At 48.1% G+C, this 19,395-nt stretch overlaps 1 protein-coding gene across 1 annotated transcript in view; it reads left to right on the top strand.

Annotated features, from left to right (window-relative positions):
- The window catches only part of abcb6b (ATP-binding cassette, sub-family B (MDR/TAP), member 6b), a gene marked incomplete at its 5' end in the record, with an annotated part of 48,899 nt that extends 31,051 nt beyond the window's left edge, over positions 1–17,848 (top strand). The window contains 5 exons of the mRNA XM_041844879.2: positions 2,294–2,468; positions 2,554–2,666; positions 3,660–3,754; positions 10,669–10,737; positions 17,761–17,848. Of these exons, the coding sequence (XP_041700813.1) occupies positions 2,294–2,468; positions 2,554–2,666; positions 3,660–3,754; positions 10,669–10,737; positions 17,761–17,839 (531 nt within the window). The remainder of the gene's footprint in view (positions 1–2,293; positions 2,469–2,553; positions 2,667–3,659; positions 3,755–10,668; positions 10,738–17,760) is intronic.
- Between the last annotated feature and the right edge of the window lie 1,547 nt (positions 17,849–19,395).

Here is a 19,395-nt window from a genome sequence, read left to right as displayed (position 1 = left end):
GTGGGGTGGGGTAAGGGGGGGGTAGAAGGATTACTTTATCCTATCCCAGGTATTCCTTAAAGAGGTGGGGTTTCAAGTGTCTCCGGAAGGTGGTGAGTGACTCCGCTGTCCTGGCGTCGTGGGGGAGCTTGTTCCACCATTGGGGTGCCAGAGCAGCGAACAGTTTTGACTGGGCTGAGCAGGAACTGTGCTTCAGCAGAGGTAGGGGAGCCAGCAGGCCAGAGGTGGATGAACGCAATGCCCTCGTTTGGGTGTAGGGACTGATCAGAGCCTGAAGGTACGGAGGTGCCGTTCCCCTCACAGCTCTGTAGGCAAGCACCATGGTCTTGTAGCAGATGCGAGCTTCAACTGGAAGCGTCTCCCGAGTGGCGCAGTGGTCTAAGGCACTCCTTCACAGTGCTAGCTGTCCCACTAGAGATCCTGGTTCGTATCCAGGCTCTGTCGTAGCCGACCGCGACCGGGAGACCCATGGGGCGTTCAGGGATCAGCTGACCTGTCCCCTGAGTTATGGGACCCACCTTGACAGACAAATAGTTCTACTGATGTCATTTCAACCACCTTTGCCCGCTGGGTAATGTCGTTTTGTAGTAATTGTCCCCTGGCTATAGGTGACCCAGATCTCTCTCTGTGATCCTAACCTGTACCATCCCTGGCTATAGGTGACCCAGACCTCTCTCTGTGATCCTAACCTGTCCCATCCCTGGCTATAGGTGACCCAGACATCTCTCTGTAATCCTAACCTGTCCCATCCCTGGCTATAGGTGACCCAGATCTCTCTCTGTAATCCTAACCTGTACCATCCCTGGCTATAGGTGACCCGCTATAGGTGACCCAGATCTCTCTCTGTAATACTAACCTGTCCCATCCCTGGCTATAGGTGACCCAGACCTCTCTCTGTAATCCTAACCTGTCCCATCCCTGGCTATAGGTGACCCAGAATCCTAACCTGTACCATCCCTGGCTATAGGTGACCCAGATCTCTCTCTGTAATCCTAACCTGTCCCATCCCTGGCTATAGGTGACCCAGACCTCTCTCTGTAATCCTAACCTGTACCATCCCTGGCTATAGGTGACCCAGACCTCTCTCTGTAATCCTAACCTGTCCCATCCCTGGCTATAGGTGACCCAGATCTCTCTCTGTAATCCTAACCTGTACCATCCCTGGCTATAGGTGACCCAGACCTCTCTCTGTAATCCTAACCTGTCCCATCCCTGGCTATAGGTGACCCAGATCTCTCTCTGTAATCCTAACCTGTACCATCCCTGGCTATAGGTGACCCAGACCTCTCTCTGTAATCCTAACCTGTCCCATCCCTGGCTATAGGTGACCCAGATCTCTCTCTGTAATACTAACCTGTCCCATCCCTGGCTATAGGTGACCCAGATCTCTCTCTGTAATCCTAACCTGTACCATCCCTGGCTATAGGTGACCCAGACCTCTCTCTGTAATCCTAACCTGTCCCATCCCTGGCTATAGGTGACCCAGATCTCTCTCTGTAATCCTAACCTGTACCATCCCTGGCTATAGGTGACCCAGACCTCTCTCTGTAATCCTAACCTGTCCCATCCCTGGCTATAGGTGACCCAGATCTCTCTCTGTAATCCTAACCTGTACCATCCCTGGCTATAGGTGACCCAGACCTCTCTCTGTAATCCTAACCTGTCCCATCCCTGGCTATAGGTGACCCAGATCTCTCTCTGTAATCCTAACCTGTACCATCCATGGCTATAGGTGACCCAGATCTCTCTCTGTAATCCTAACCTGTCCCATCCCTGGCTATAGGTGACCCAGACCTCTCTCTGTAATCCTAACCTGTACCATCCCTGGCTATAGGTGACCCAGATCTCTCTCTGTAATCCTAACCTGTACCATCCATGGCTATAGGTGACCCAGATCTCTCTCTGTAATCCTAACCTGTACCATCCCTGGCTATAGGTGACCCAGATCTCTCTCTGTAATCCTAACCTGTCCCATCCCTGGCTATAGGTGACCCAGACCTCTCTCTGTAATCCTAACCTGTCCCATCCCTGGCTATAGGTGACCCAGACCTCTCTCTGTGATCCTAACCTGTCCCATCCCTGGCTATAGGTGACCCAGATCTCTCTCTGTAATCCTAACCTGTACCATCCATGGCTATAGGTGACCCAGATCTCTCTCTGTAATCCTAACCTGTACCATCCATGGCTATAGGTGACCCAGATCTCTCTCTGTAATCCTAACCTGTCCCATCCCTGGCTATAGGTGACCCAGACCTCTCTCTGTAATCCCAACCTGTCCCATCCCTGGCTATAGGTGACCCAGACCTCTCTCCGCTCCTACATTGGTGTGGTTCCTCAGGACACGGTGCTCTTCAATGACAGCATAAGAAACAACATCCGCTACGGACGCATTGGCGCTAGCGACCAGGAAGTGGAGGAGGCTGCCCTCGCTGCGGACATACACTACAAGATCCTGTCACTGCCCGAGGGTGAGGATGAAGATGATGAAGAAGAAGATGATGATGATAAAGAAGATGAGGAGGAGGATGATTTGTGTTGTGTTGCTCTCCACAGGGTATGAGACCCAGGTGGGAGAGAGGGGACTGAAGCTGAGTGGAGGAGAGAAACAGAGAGTAGCCATCGCCCGAACCATCCTGAAGGACCCTCGGATCATCCTGCTGGATGAGGTCAGAGATAGGGGGGGGTCGGGAGAAGGGCAGGGGGGAAGAGGACAGGTGGGATGGGAGGAAGGCAGGGGTGGGAGGCACGTCAGGGACCATGTGTGTATAAAACCCTCCTAGACTCTGTCAAACAGGTCCTCAACCTAGCGTGACTTTATTGCTTTGTTGCATGTAGAATGGGCCTTTGAGCTGGATATGAACAAGGTGTGTTCTGAAGTTTCTGTTCAAATGCAGTCAAACCTTGCTGGTTGGGAAAAACAATAGGAGTTACAGTCTGGAAGACTTCATATCATAACTTTTTATTTTATTCTCATGTTGGTCCCATGTTATTCTGCTCTATGCTATAGGATACGTACTACCCCTCTGTCTACAGGATACGTACTACCCCCCTCTCTCTCTCTCTCTCTCTCTCTCTCTCTCTCTCTCTCGCTCTCTCTCTCTCTCTCTCTCTCGCTCTGTCTCTCTCGTGCGCTCTCTCTCTCTACAGGCTACATGCTAACCCTCTCTCTCTCTCTCTACAGGCTACATGCTAACCCTCTCTCTCTCTCTCTACAGGCTACATGCTAACCCTCTCTCTCTCTCTCTACGGGCTACATGCTAACCCTCTCTCTCTCTCTCTCTCTACAGGCTACATGCTAACCCTCTCTCTCTCTCTCTCTCTAAAGGCTACATGCTAACCCTCTCTCTCTCTCTCTCTACAGGCTACATGCTAACCCTCTCTCTCTCTCTACAGGCTACATGCTAACCCTCTCTCTCTCTCTCTGTCTCTCTCTTGCTCTGTCTCTCTCGTGCTCTCTCTCTCTCTCTACAGGCTACATGCTAACCCTCTCTCTCTCTCTCTCTCTGTCTCTCTCTCGCTCTGTCTCTCTCGTGCTCTCTCTCTCTCTCTCTACAGGCTACATGCTAACCCTCTCTCGCTCTCTCTCTCTACAGGCTACATACTAACCCTCTCTCTCTCTCTGCAGGCTACATGCTAACCCTCTCTCTCTCTCTCTGCAGGCTACGTCAGCCCTGGACACACAGACAGAACGCAACATCCAGGCCTCACTCTCCAAAGTCTGTACCAACAGGACCACTATAGTAGTAACACACAGGTAATGCTTTCAGAAGAGCCAGTTAATCATCAGCTGCTCTGAAGTCAACAGGTTTAATCCTTCCTCTCCCTCAATGTGTCTCCCAGCTGTCTACGTGTTTACAGTGACCTAATGTCACAGACTACAATCAACCCCTAACACTGTGTTGATAGGATGTGTGTCTAGGCTTGGGACGACAACAAAGAGAGAAGGGATCTCTGCTTCATATGCCTTTGTATCTCAGCATGCGTCCCAAATGGCACCCTATTGTAGATAGTGCACTACTTTTGACCAGAGAGATACAGGGCTCTGGTCAAAAGTAGTGCACTATAAAGGGAATAGGGTTCCATTTGGGACGTAGTGTCAGTCTCAAGGGCATGAAAACATAAAGAGTGCCAGACAGACAGACATCCTTTGGCCAGCTGCCTCAGCTCTAAAATCCTCTGATCTTGTCCTTCAGATAACAACATCTATTGATGAGGGATTCAAATGGGGCCATCTGGGCAAGATCGTGATCAGACGATCATTAAATCACATTGATCAGTGTCTGTGTCCTACATCCTCAAAGTTACTGCTGTTGGTTAAGGAGTATATTGTCCTATGGGCTCTGGCCAAAAGTAGTGCACTATATAGTGAATAGGGTGCCATTCTCTGGTCTAAAGTAGTGCACTATATAGTGAATAGGGTGCCATTCTCTGGTCTAAAGTAGTGCACTATATAGGGAATAGGGTGCCATTCTCTGGTCTAAAGTAGTGCACTATATAGGGAATAGGGTGCCATTCTCTGGTCTAAAGTAGTGCACTATATAGTGAATAGGGTGCCATTCTCTGGTCTAAAGTAGTGCACTATATAGGGAATAGGGTGCCATTCTCTGGTCTAAAGTAGTGCACTATATAGGGAATAGGGTGCCATTCTCTGGTCTAAAGTAGTGCACTATATAGTGAATAGGGTGCCATTCTCTGGTCTAAAGTAGTGCACTATATAGGGAATAGGGTGCCATTCTCTGGTCTAAAGTAGTGCACTATATAGGGAATAGGGTGCCATTCTCTGGTCTAAAGTAGTGCACTATATAGGGAATAGGGTGCCATTTGGGACGCAGCTGGGTGGAAACAAGGATATTCATATCTTTGACCGAAATCTAGATTCAAAATTGAAGAAAAGTTGATAGCACCACTAGCGTCTAATACCGTTAAGTCTTCCACTAGCATCTATTTCCATTAAGATTATAGCACCACTAGCATCTAATACCGTTGTCTTCCACTAGCATCTAATTCCGTTAAGATTATAGCACCACTAGCATCTAATACCGTTGTCTTCCACTAGCATCTAATTCCGTTAAGATTATAGCACCACTAGCATCTAATACCGTTGTCTTCGGCTAGCATCTAATACTGTTAAGTATTCCACTAGCATCTAATACCATTAAGATTATAGCACCACTAGCATCTAATACCGTTAAGATGATAGCACCACTAGCATCTAATACCGTTGTCTTCGGCTAGCATCTAATACTGTTAAGTATTCCACTAGCATCTAATACCGTTAAGATTATAGCACCACTAGCATCTAATAACGTTAAGATGGTAGCGCCACTAGCATCTAATACCGTTAAGTCTTCCACTAGCTTCTAATACCGTTAAGATTATAGCACCACTAGCATCTAATACCGTTAAGATGATAGCACCACTAGCATCTAATACTGTTAAGTCTTCCACTAGCATCTAATACCGTTAAGTCTTCCACTAGCATCTAATACCGTTAAGTCTTCTACTAGCATCTAATACCCATTAAGTCTTCCAACGTAGTAGTGCATTAATATTTGACACTAATTCCTTCTGGTTCACCCAGAGTGTGTTCCTGAATACCCCTGGTCTGGTCTGCTAGCTAGCTGCTCCGCTCTGACAGGAAACGGTCTGCTAGCTATCTGCTCTGACAGGAAACGGTCTGCAAGCTAGCTGCTCCGCTCTGACAGGAAACGGTCTGCTAGTTAGCTGCTCCACTCTGACAGGAAATGGTCTGCAAGCTAGCTGCTCCGCTCTGACAGGAAACGGTCTGCTAGCTAGCAACTCCGCTCTGACAGGAAACGGTCTACTAGCTAGCTATCTGCTCTGACAGGAAACGGTCTGCTAGCTATCTGCTCCGCTCTGACAGGAAACGGTCTGTTAGCTAGCTGCTCCGCTCCGAAGGTAAAGGTCTGCTAGCTACCCTTACGAAAAAATATTGCAGTCAGTGTGCAGTATAACTACAGTATGCTGCAAATACTGCGTCCAAAATAACACCGTTATTTTACTGCAGTAATTTTGCAGTATAACTGCAGTTCAACTGCAGTACACATCAGTTATTCTGCAATTACTGCGTCCAAAATACCACAGTCGACTGCAGTTACTGAACTTTTACTGCAGTTTCAAAACTGTCATCTTTTTTTGTAAGGGTAGCTGCTCTGACAGGAAACGGTCTGCTAGCTAGCTGCTCTGACGGACATGGTCTACTAGCTAGCTGCTCTGACAGGAAACAATCTGCTAGCTAGGTGCTTTGACAGGAAACAGTCTGCTAGCTAGCTGCTCTGACAGGAAACTGTCTGCTAGGTGGGGTGCTCCAACAGGAAATGGTCTGCTAGCTAGCTGATCCACTCCAATAGGAAACGATCTGCTAAATAGTTGCTCCGCTCCGACAGGAAACGGTCTGCTAGCTAGCTGCTATGCTCCGACAGGAAACAGTCTGCTAGCTAGCTGCTCTGCTCCGACAGGAAACGGTCTGCTCTGACGGGAAACGGTCTGCTAGCTAGCTTCTCTGACAGGAAATGGTCTGCTAGCTAGCTGCTCTGACAATAAATGGTCTGCTAGGTGGGGTGGGGGCAGTGGTGGAAAAGTACCCAATTGTTAAACTTAAGTAAAAGTAAAGATACCTTAATAGAAAATGACTAAAGTAAAAGTGAAAGTCACCCAGTAAAAGGTCTGCTAGCTACCCTTACGAAAAAAGATTGCAGTTATTCTGCAATTACTGCGTCCAAAATACCACAGTCGACTGCAGTTACTGCACTTTTACTGCAGTTTCAACTGTCATCTTTTTTTGTAAGGGTAGCAGCTCTGAGAGAAAACGGTCTGTTAGCTAGCTGCTCTGACAGGAAATGGTCTGCTAGCTTGCTGCTCTGACAGGAAACGGTCTGCTAGGTAGCTGCTCTGACAGGAAACGGTCTGCTAGGTAGCTGCTCTGACATGAAACGGTCTGCTAGCTAGCTGCTCCGCTCTGACAGGTAACGGTCTGCTAGCTAGCTGGTTTGACAGAACATGGTCTGCTAGCTAGCTGGTCCGCTCCGACAGTTAACAGTCTACTAGCTAGCTGCTTTGACAGGAAATGGTCTGCCAGGTAGCTGCTCTGACAGGACACGGTCTGCTAGCTAGCTGCTCTGACAGGAAACGGTCTGCAAGCTAGCTGCTTCGACATGAAACGGTCTGCTAGCTAGCTGCTCCGCTCCAACAGGAAATGGTCTGCTAGCTAGTTGCTCCGCTCCGACAGGAAACAGTCTGCTAAATAGCTGCTCCGCTCAGACAGGAAATGGTCTGCTAGCTAGCATCTACGCTCCGACAGGAAACGGTCTGCTAGCTAGCTGCTCTGCTCTGAAAAGAAACGGTCTGCTAGGTGGGTGGGGGCAGTGGTGGAAAAAGTACCCAATTGTTAAACTTAAGTAAAAGTAAAGATACCATAATAGAAAATGACTAAAGTAAAAGTGAAAGTCACCCAGTAAAAGGTCTGCTAGCTACCCATACGAAAAAAGATTGCAGTCAGAGAGCAGTATAACTATAGTATGCTGCAAATACTGCCTCCAAAATAATTATGTTTTTTTTACTGCAGTAATTTTGCAGTATAACTGCAGTTCAACTGCAGTACACTGCAGTTATTCTGCAATTACTGCGTCCAAAATACCACAGTCGACTGCAGTTACTGCAGAACATGGTCTGCTAGCTAGCTGCTCCGCTCCGACAGTTAACAGTCTGCTAGCTAGCTGCTTTGACAGGAAATGGTCTGCTAGGTAGCTGCTCTGACAGGACACGGTCTGCTAGCTAGTTGCTCTGACAGGAAACGGTCTGCTAGCTAGCTGTTCCGCTCCGACATGAAACGGTCTGCTAGCTAGCTGCTCCGCTCCGACAGGTAACGGTCTGCTAGCTAGCTGCTTTGACAGAAAATGGTCTGCTAGGTAGCTGCTCTGACAGGACACGGTCTGCTAGCTAGTTGCTCTGACAGGAAACGGTCTTCTAGCTAGCTGCTCCGCTCCAACAGGAAATGGTCTGCTAGCTAGCATCTACGCTCCGACAGGAAACGGTCTGCTAGCTAGCTGTTCCGCTCTGACAGGAAACGGTCTGCTAGCTAGCTGCTCTGCTCCGACAGGAAACGGTCTGCTAGCTAGCTGCTCTGCTTCGACAGGACAGGGTCTGCTAGCTAGCTGCTCTGACAGGAAACGGTCTGCTAGCTAGGTGTTCCGCTCTGATAGAAAACGGTCTGCTAGCTAGCTGCTCCACTCTGACAGGAAACGGTCTGCTAGCTAGCTGCTCTGCTCCGACAGGAAACGGTCTGCTAGCTAGCTGCTCTGCTTCGACAGGACAGGGTCTGCTAGCTAGCTGCTCTGACAGGAAACGGTCTGCTACCTAGGTGTTCCGCTCTGATAGAAAACGGTCTGCTAGCTAGCTGCTCCACTCTGACAGGAAACGGTCTGCTAGCTAGGGTTGGGAGACGGGGAAAGACGGTGAAAGACCTGGAGAATAAACCCTCCTCCTCACAGCTGCCCATGTCCCTTAATGTTGATGATGTGGTTGTTACTGACAAGGAGCACATGGCTGAGCTCTTTAATCACCACTTCATTAAGTCAGGATTCCTATTTGACTCAGCCACGCCTCCTTGCCCGTCTAACATTTCCTCATCTCCCACCCCTTCTTAAGAGACTAGCCCTGATGCTCCTCCCTCTTTTTCCCCTGCCCCGCTACAAAGTTTCTCCCTGCAGGCGGTCACTGAGTCCGAGGTGCTAAAGGAGATCCTTAAACAATCCCCAAAAAACCATCTGGGTCAGATGGTTTAGACCCTTTCTTCTTTAAGGTTGCTGCTAAGCCTGTCTCTCCTCTCTGGGGAGGTTCCCGTTGCTTGGAAGGCAGCCACGGTGCGTCCTTTATTTAAAGGGGGAGATCAAGCTGATCCTAACTGTTATAGGCCTATTTCTATCTTGCCCTGTTTATCAAAAGTGTTGGAAAATCTTGTCAATAATCAACTGACTGGCTTTCTTGATGTCTATAGTATTCTCTCTGGTATGCAATCTGGTTTCCGCTCAGGTTATGGATGTGTCACTGCAACCTTAAAGGTCCTAAATGATGTCACCATTGCCCTTGATTCTAAGCAATGTTGTGCTGCTATTTTTATTGACTTGGCCAAAGCTTTTGATACCGTAGACCATTCCATTCTTGTGGGCCGGCTAAGGAGTATTAGTGTCTCTGAGGGGTCTTTGGCCTGGTTTGCTAACTACCTCTCAAAGAGTGCAGTGTATAAAGTCAGAACATCTGCTGTCTCAGCCACTGCCTGTCACCAAGGTAGTACCCAAAGGCTCGATCCTAGGCCCCACGCTCTTCTCAATTTACATCAACAACACAGCTCAGGCAGTAGGAAGCTCTCTCATCCATTTATATGCAGATGATACAGTCTTATACTCACCTGGCCCCTCCCCGGATTTTGTGTTAAACACTTTCTCAACAAAGCTTTCTTAGTGTCCAACAAGCTTTCTCTGCCCTTAACCTTGTTCTGAACACCTCCAAAACAAAGGTCATGTGGCTTGGTAAGAAGAATGCCCCTCTCCCCACCGGTGTGATTACTACCTCTGAGGGTTTAGAGCTTGAGGTAGTCACCTCATCCAAGTCCTTGGGAGTACGGCTAGACGGTACACTGTCCTTCTCCCACATATCAAAGCTGCAGGCTAAGGTTAAATCTAGACTTGGTTTCCTCTACCGTAATCGCTCCTCTTTCACACCAGCTGCCAAACTAACCCTGATTCAGATGACCATCCTACCCATGCTAGATTATGGAGACGTAATTTATAGATCGGCAGGTAAGGGTGATCTCGAACGGCTAGATGTTCTTTACCATTCAGCCATCAGATTTGCCACCAATGCTCCTTATAGGACACATCACTGCACTCTATACTCCTCTGTAAACTGGTCATCTCTGTATACCCGTCACAAGACCCACTGGTTGATGCTTATTTATAAAACCCTCTTAGGCCTCACTCCCCCCTATCTGAGATACCTATTGCAGCCCTCATCCTCCACATACAACACCCGTTCTGCCAGTCACATTCTGTTAAAGGTCCCCAAAGCACACACATCCCTGGGTCTCGCTCCTCTTTTCAGTTCGCTGCAGCTAGCGACTGGAACGAGCTGCAAAAAACACTCAAACTGCACAGTTTTATCTCCATCTCTTCATTCAAAGACTCAATCATGGACACTCTTACTGACAGTAAGCTGCTTCGCGTGATGTATTGTTGTCTCTACCTTCTTGCCCTTTGTGCTGTTGTCTGCCCAATAATGTTTGTACCATGTTTTGTGCTTCTACCATGTTGTGCTGCTGCCATGTTGTGTTGCTACCATTTTGTCGTTGTTTTATGTAGTGTTGTGGTGTCTCTCTTGTCGTGATGTGTGTTTTGTCCTATATTTTATTAATTTATTTTTAATCTCAGCCCCCGTCACCGCAGGAGGCCTTTTGCCTTTTGGTAGGCCATCATTGTAAATAATAATTTGTTCTTAACTGACTTGCCTAGTTAAATAAAGGTTTAAACAAAAAGGTTTAAAAAAAATACAGAACATCTAACCAAGTCATTCTTATAGCGTTCCGTTCTACACCGATGTTGGTACTAACCAAGTCATTCTTGCTGAAGTGGATGTTATTGTGTTTTGTTTCAGATTGTCGACCATCATTGGATCAGACCAGATCCTGGTAGTCCAAGATGGCCAGATTGCAGAGAGAGGGAGGTGAGTAACTGGCTTTAGTGCTAGTAAACCCACTTTCAAAACATCTCGTCTGTCAGGCAATTAACCTCCAGCTTCAGTGTAATAGAACGTACCAGTAATACCTGTCCTGTGTTCAGCTTTAGTAGTCCTGTCCACACCTGAGGACCCCTGAGAGGGCCTAGCCTGCTTGCCTGTGTTTGCGTGGGAAAGAGAGAGGTGAAAGGAGAGCGTTGGAGCCCTGAGTACCCCTGAGGGGCCTAACCTGCTTGCCTGTGTTTGCGTGGGAAAGAGAGAGGTGAAAGGAGAGCGTTGGAGCCCTGAGTTGTGTAGCTACTATTCCGTTGTGATTCGTTGTATTTTATTTAACTAGTCAGTTAAGAACAAATTCTTATTTATTCTGTAGATCAGTGCTGTTCACCTCAGGCTGTCGGTGTCTGCTGTCCTGCCCTGTCTTGTCCTACCCTGTCCTGTCTTGTCCTGTCTTGTCTTGTCCTACCCTGCCCTACCCTACCCTGCCCTACCCTACCCTGCCCTACCCTACCCTGCCCTGCCCTACCCTGCCCTGCCCTACCCTACCCTGCCCTACCCTACCCTGCCCTACCCTACCCTGCCCTACCCTACCCTGCCCTGCCCTACCCTACCCTACCCTACCCTGCCCTGCCCTGCCCTACCCTACCCTACCCTGCCCTACCCTACCCTACCCTGCCCTACCCTACCCTGCCCTACCCTGCCCTACCCTACCCTGCCCTACCCTACCCTGCCCTGCCCTACCCTACCCTACCCTGCCCTACCCTACCCTGTCCTGTCCTGCCCTGCTCTCATCTTCCTACAGACAGGATGTGTGTTCTCACTGACCAAACAGACCATGTAGACCACGTCTAAAGTCTTCCACACTCTGGACTGACCAAACACGCTGGGCTGGGGCCCTATGGTCTCAGCCTGAGCCCAGAGGGGCTAACAATCCTTCTGCCTAAAGGGGCCCACCTGACCCCTCCATTCCTCTCCCCTCAACACTAATGGCCCCTGGTCATTCATCCTGCTGATCCAGACTGGAGCTGCCTGTCTGCCTTCCTCTCAGCCACTGCACCTTGTTTCCCAGTGGGCCTTTTGATATAGGAGCTGGTGGCGTTAAGGGCTTTCCCTCCACCTCTCCTGTCCCCATACAGCCGCTGGGGGATGTAACCCCACACCACCAACACCCAGCACTATTCAACTCTGACTGGCACTGCAATCTAAACACAACACACAGGCTTTTAACCTGCAGGGACTGAACTGGAGAGAACCTCAGGAAACACAACACACAGGTGTCCTGTCCTTTGACTGTCCCTGTCCCCCTAACAGGTGTCCTGTCCTTTGACTGTCCCTGTCCCCCTAACAGGTGTCCTTTCCTCTGACTGTCCCTGTCCCCCTAACAGGTGTCCTGTCCTCTGACTGTCCCTGTCCCCCTAACAGGTGTCCTGTCCTCTGACTGTCCCTGTCCCCCTAACAGGTGTCCTGTCCTCTGACTGTCCCTGTCCCCCTAACAGGTGTCCTGTCCTCTGACTGTCCCTGTCCCCCTAACAGGTGTCCTGTCCTCTGACTGTCCCTGTCCCCCTAACAGGTGTCCTGTCCTCTGACTGTCCCTGTCCCCTAACAGGTGTCCTGTCCTCTGACTGTCCCTGTCCCCTAACAGGTGTCCTGTCCTCTGACTGTCCCTGTCCCCCTAACAGGTGTCCTGTCCTTTGACTGTCCCTGTCCCCCTAACAGGTGTCCTGTCCTCTGACTGTCCCTGTCCCCCTAACAGGTGTCCTGTCCTCTGACTGTCCCTGTCCCCCTAACAGGTGTCCTGTCCTCTGACTGTCCCTGTCCTGGTGTGATGTGAAACAGAGAAGGAGTCCTGGTGTGATATTCCATTATGTCGAGAGCTGTTCCCTTGCTGGACAACTGAGAGCCCCAAACTGTTCATTAGGGTTCTATTCTACTGGTAGAAACAGGCTTTTTGATATCAAGTTATGGCTGAGCAAACTTGACTTCCTGTTCCCGTCTCACTTTCGCGTTTCTCTCTTGCTCTGTGAACAAATCTGGGAGAAACCGTTTTAAGAGGTGGCTTTGAAAAGAGAGTGTTAAAGAAAGGTTCCAGAGCTTGTCTCCACGACTCCAAAGAAAGTTTTTAGTGGCCCTAGTTATCCACATTTCTAATAAGCGAATAAGCGATAAAATAACCTTGAAAGTTGATCAACTTGTAAACTCACTTTTGAGAGAATGGCATTTTAATGTTTTGGTATCTAGTGAAGAGCTCTTCTTTGTCTACACCCATTCAGCATCGTTCACACCCTCTTAAGCTTTAGCCCCACCCATCTCGTTTCGCTCTCGGAGCGTTCAGAGACGACACTTGACGCTCTGGCCGATGATTTGTTTACCTCTGGATAACATGAAAACTGCCTAACCAGCTCTGCTGGCAACAATTTCATTATGCTTTTATGCCAACGGGTGTTGTACACTTTAGCTTAAGACAGGACTGCCCAACCCTGTTCCTGGAGAGCTACTGTCCTGTATGTTTTCTGTGCATGAGACCGACCCAGAGGACTGGGTGATCTCGCTCTCCGAGGACTGGGTGATCTCGCTCTCCGAGGACTGGGTGATCTCGCTCTCCGAGGACTGGGTGATCTCGCTCTCCGAGGACTGGGTGATCTCGCTCTCCGAGGACTGGGTGATCTCGCTCTCCGAGGACTGGGTGATCTCGCTCTCAGAGGACTGGGTGATCTCGCTCTCCGAGGACTGGGTGATCTCGCTCTCAGAGGACTGGGTGATCTCGCTCTCCGAGGTCGACGTGAGTATGGTCTTTAATCAGGTCAACACTCGCAAGGCCGCGTGGCCGAACGGTATTCCAGGGCGCGTTCTCAGAGCACGTGGTCCTCTGTAGCTCAGCTGGTAGAGCACGGCGCTTGTAACGCCAAGGTAGTGGGTTCGATCCCCGGGACCACCCATACACAAAAATGTATGCACGCATGACTGTAAGTCGCTTTGGATAAAAGCGTCTGCTAAATGGCATATTATTATTATTATTATTATTATATTATGTGCAGAAGAGCTGGCCGGTATATTCACGGTAATATTAAACCGCCCCTTGTCCCAGTCTGTATTCCCCATATGTTTAAGATAACTACCATCATTCCTGTTCCCAAGAACTCTAAACATGCTGACTAGACCAGTGCGCCATCGCGCGCAGGTTGGTTTTGTTCATCCACACCAGACGCGATCAGGACACGCAGGTTGAAATATCGAAACGAACTCTGAACCAACTATATTAATTTGGAGACGGGTCGAAAAGTATTAAACATTTATGGCAATTTAGCTAGCTGTTGCTAGCTAATTTGTCCTGGGAGATAAACATTGGGTTGTTATTTTACCTGAAATGCACAAGGTCCTCTACTCCGACAATTCATCCACAGATAAAAGGGTAAACCGAGTTCGTTTCTTGTAATCTCTCCTCCTTCAGGCTTCTTCTTCTTTGGATGGAAATGGAGGTTGGCAACCAACTTTAAGGTGCATTACCACCACCAACTGGACTGGAGTGTGGACCTCAGTTCATCTTTCAATCACCCACATGGGTAAATGCTCCTAAAAACCAATGAGGAGATGGGAGAGGCGGGACTTGCAGCGCGTCAAGCGTCACAAATAGAACCAAGTTCTATTTTAGCGCCTGGCCACGCAGACGCTCGTTGATGCATGCGAGCGGTGTCGGTGCAATGATTGAATAACATGTATGTGTACATTTATTTTGCAACGCTCGCACACGCGACGCGAGCGGTGTGGTCAGCATGTAAGGCTTCATGCCACAATGACTACCGCCCTGTAGCACTCACATCTGTAATCATGAAGTGCTTTGAAAGGCTGGTTATGGCACACATCAACTCCACCATCCCAGACACCCTAGACCAGGGTTCTTCAATTCCGGTCCTGGAGGGCCGAAACACTTCTGTTTTTTATTTCTACCTGGTAGTTAATTGCACTCACCTGGTGTCCCAGGTCTGAATTAGCCCCTGATTAGAAGGAGAGGATGAAAAACAGAGGTGTTTCGGCCCTCCAGGACCGGAATTGAAGAACCCTGCCCTAGACCCACTCCAATTTGCATACCGCCCTAACAGATCGATAGACGATGCAATCTCAATTGCACTCCACACTGCCCTCACTCACCTAGATAAGAGGAACACCTATGTGAGAATGATATTGATTGACTACAGCTCAGTGTTCAACACCATTGTCCCCTCCAAGCTTGTCACCATTGTCCCCTCCAAGCTCGTCACCATTGTCCCCTCCAAGCTTGTCACCATTGTCCCCTCCAAGCTCGTCACCATTGTCCTCTCCAAGCTCGTCACCATTGTCCCCTCCAAGCTCGTCACCAGTGGGATATGTTGTGCCGGGACAATAACCTCTCTCTCAACGTCAGTAAGACCGAGGAGCTGATCGTGGACTACAGGAAACGGGAGGGCGAGCACGCCCCCGTCCTCATCAACGGGGCTACAGTGGAGCGGGTCGAGAGCTTCAAGTTCCTCGGTGTCCAAATCACTAAGGACAGCGCCTCTTCCCCTTGAGGATGTTGAAACGGTTTGGCATGGGACCTCAAATCCTCAAAAAAGTTATACATTTACATTTACATTTTAGTCATTTAGCAGACGCTTTTATCCAGAGCGACTTACAGTTAGTGAATGCATACATGTTTATTTTTTATTTATGTATTTTTTATTTTATTTTCATACTGGCGCCCCGTGGGAAACGAACCCACATCCCTGCAGGCCAAACCCTCCCCTACCTTGGACCAATTGTGCGCCGCCCCATGGGTCTCCCGGTCGCGGCCGGCTGCGACAGAGCCTGGACTCGAACCAGGATCTCTAGTGGCACAGTTAGCACTGCGATGCACTGCCTTAGACCAGCTGCACCATTGAGAGCATCTTGACTGTCTGCATCACAGCCTGGTACGGCAACAGCACCGCCTTCGATCGCATGGCGCTACAGAGGGTGGTGCGGAAAGCCCAGTACATCATTGGGGCCGAGCTCCCTGCCATCCAGGACCTCTATACCAGGCGGTGTGAAAGGAAGGCCCAGAAAATCGTTAAAGACTCCAGCCACCCAAGCCATAGACTGTTCTCGCTGCTTCTGCACGGCAAGCGGTACCGGAGCATCAAGGCTGACACCAACAGGCTCCTGAACAGCTTCTATCCCCAATCCCTAATGCTGCTAAATAGCTAACAGAATGGCTAACTAAATAGCTAACAGAATGGCTAACTAAATAGCTAACAGAATGGCTAACTAAATAGCTAACAGAATGGCTAACTAAATAGCTAACAGAATGGCTAACTAAATAGCTAACAGAATGGCTAACTAAATAGCTAACAGAATGGCTAACTAAATAGCTAACAGAATGGCTAACTAAATAGCTAACAGAATGGCTAACTAAATAGCTAACAGAATGGCTACACGGACTGTCTGAGTTGACCCTTGTATTTTAGTTTTACACACACACTGACACTCCAACACACACATAACATGCACACACATTTATACTGACTCTACATACACACTCACATACAATCATCATTTACGCTGCTGCTACTCTGTTAATCATACATCCTGATGCCTAGTCACCTGACCCCTATACATATCTACCTCCATCACTCCAGTATCCCTGCACATTGTTAATATGGCATTGAACTTAACCTGTATATAGTCACCTGACCCCTATACATATCTACCTCCATCCCTCCAGTATCCCTGCACATTGTTAATATGTTATTGAACCTGTATGTAGCTTCTTACTTCTCGTGTTTTTCTTATTTCTTATTTTTATATCTCATGTGTTTTTCTTCTACCTTGTTATTTTTAGTGCTACATTGATATTGATTACTGCATTGTTGGGTTTGGAACTTGCAAGAAAGACATTTCACTGTACTTGTGCACGTGACATTAAAACTTGAAACTCTCCCCTCTCCTTCTCTCACTCTCTTTCTCTCTCTTTCACTCTCTCTCTCTCTCTCTCTCTCTCTCCCCCTCTCTCCCTCTCTCTCTCTCGCTCTCTCTCTCCTCTTTCACTCCTCTCTCTCTCGCTCTCTCTCTCTCTCTCTCTCTCTCTCTCTATCTCTCTCTCCTCTCTCCCCCCCTCTCTCTCTCTCTCTCTCTCCTCTTTCCTCCCCCCTCTATCCCTCTCTCTCTCGCTCTCTCTCCTCTTTCACTCCCCTCTCGCTCTCTCTCTCCTCTTTCACTCCCCTCTCTCTCTCTCTCTCTCTCTCTCTCTCTTTCACTCCCCTCTCTCTCTCTCTCCTCTCTCCCTCTCTCTCTCTCTCTCTCTCTCTCTCTCTCTCTCTCTCTCTCTCTCTCTCTCTCTCTCTCTCTCTCTCTCTCTCTCTCTCTCTCTCTCTCTCTCTCTCTATCTCTCTCTCCTCTTCCTCCCCCTCTCTCTCTCTCTCTCTCTCTCCTCTTTCACTCCCCCCCTCTATCCCTCTCTCTCTCGCTCTCTCTCCTCTTTCACTCCCCTCTCGCTCTCTCTCTCCTCTTTCACTCCCCTCTCTCTCTCTCTCACTCTCTCTCGCTCTTTCTTCTTTCACTCCACCCTCTCTCTTTCACTCCTCTCTCTCTCTCTCTCTCTCTCTCTCTCTCTCTCTCTCTCTCTCTCTCTCTCTCTCTCGCTCACTCTCACTCTCTCTCTCTCTCCTCTTTCACTCCCCTCTCTCTTTCGTTCTCTCTCCTCTTTCACTCCCCCCTCTCTCTCGCTCTCTCTCCTCTTTCACTCCCCCCTCTCTCTCGCTCTCTCACTCCTCTCTCTCTCTCTCTCTCTCTCTCTCTCTCTCTCTCTCTCTCCTCCCTCCTCTCTCTCTCTCTCTCTCTCTCTCTCTCCTTTCCCTCCCCCCTCTATCTCTCGCTCCTCTTTCACTCCCCCCTCTCTCTCTCTCTCTCTCTCTCTCTCTCTCTCTCTCCTTTCCCTCCCCCCTCTATCTCTCGCTCCTCTTTCACTCCCCCCTCTCTCTGTCCTCTTTCTCTCTGTCTCTCCTCTCTTGCTCTTCTCTCCAGGCATGAGGAGTTGCTGTCCCAGGGAGGTTTGTACTCTGCTATGTGGCTGAAACAGCAGGACAGAGACATACAACCCTAACCCAGAGGGTCAGCAGCCCACTATTCCCCACCACGGTCCTGAGCCAGTATCCCAGCACAGAGCTAACAGCTAACCAGGGAACAGAGGAGCAGGTTGAGCCAGGATAGAGCTCAACCATCTGAAGGGAAATATTCCACTCATATTGAGGCATTTTGGGCGGGTAGGGCGAGGTTCTGAGGCGAGTTTCGAACTTGGCATCCTAAGGACCAAAGCCAGACACATTACTGCTGCTCCAAGAAAAGCTAGCTACACTAGATGGTAACTTTACAAAGCTAGCTACACTAGATGGTAACTTTACAAAGCTAGTTACACTAGATGGTAACTTTACAAAGCTAGTTACACTAGATGGTAACTTTACAAAGCTAGCTACACTAGATGGTAACTTTACAAAGCTAGTTAGACTAGATGGTAACTTTACAAAGCTAGCTACACTAGATGGTAACTTTACAAAGCTAGTTACACTAGATGTTAACTTTACAAAGCTAGCTACACTAGATGGTAACTTTACAAAGCTAGTTACACTAGATGGTAACTTTACAAAGCTAGCTACACTAGATGGTAACTTTACAAAGCTAGTTACACTAGATGGTAACTTTACAAAGCTAGCTACACTAGATGGTAACTTTACAAAGCTAGCTACACTAGATGGTAACTTTACAAAGCTAGCTACACTAGATGGTAACTTTACAAAGCTAGCTACACTAGATGGTAACTTTACAAAGCTAGCTACACTAGATGGTAACTTTACAAAGCTAGTTACACTAGATGGTAACTTTACAAAGCTAGCTACACTAGATGGTAACTTTACAAAGCTAGTTACAGTAGATGGTAACTTTACAAAGCTAGCTACACTAGATGGTAACTTTACAAAGCTAGTTAGACTAGATGGTAACTTTACAAAGCTAGTTACACTAGATGGTAACTTTACAAAGCTAGCTACACTAGATGGTAACTTTACAAAGCTAGTTACAGTAGATGGTAACTTTACAAAGCTAGCTACACTAGATGGTAACTTTACAAAGCTAGCTACACTAGATGGTAACTTTACAAAGCTAGTTACAGTAGATGGTAACTTTACAAAGCTAGCTACACTAGATGGTAACTTTACAAAGCTAGCTACACTAGATGGTAACTTTACAAAGCTAGTTACACTAGATGGTAACTTTACAAAGCTAGTTACACTAGATGGTAACATTACAAAGCTAGCTACACTAGATGGTAACTTTACAAAGCTAGTTACACTAGATGGTAACATTACAAAGCTAGTTACACTAGATGGTAACTTTACAAAGCTAGTTACACTAGATGGTAACTTTACAAAGCTAGTTACACTAGATGGTAACTTTACAAAGCTAGTTACACTAGATGGTAACTTTACAAAGCTAGCTACACTAGATGGTAACTTTACAAAGCTAGTTACACTAGATGGTAACTTTACAAAGCTAGTTACAGTAGATGGTAACTTTACAAAGCTAGCTACACTAGATGGTAACTTTACAAAGCTAGCTACACTAGATGGTAACTTTACAAAGCTAGCTACACTAGATGGTAACTTT

The sequence above is a fragment of the Coregonus clupeaformis genome, chromosome 23 (genome assembly GCF_020615455.1).
Source record: "Coregonus clupeaformis isolate EN_2021a chromosome 23, ASM2061545v1, whole genome shotgun sequence".
Taxonomy (NCBI): Eukaryota; Metazoa; Chordata; class Actinopteri; order Salmoniformes; family Salmonidae; genus Coregonus; species Coregonus clupeaformis.
This window is presented reverse-complemented; position numbering and strand designations above follow the sequence as displayed.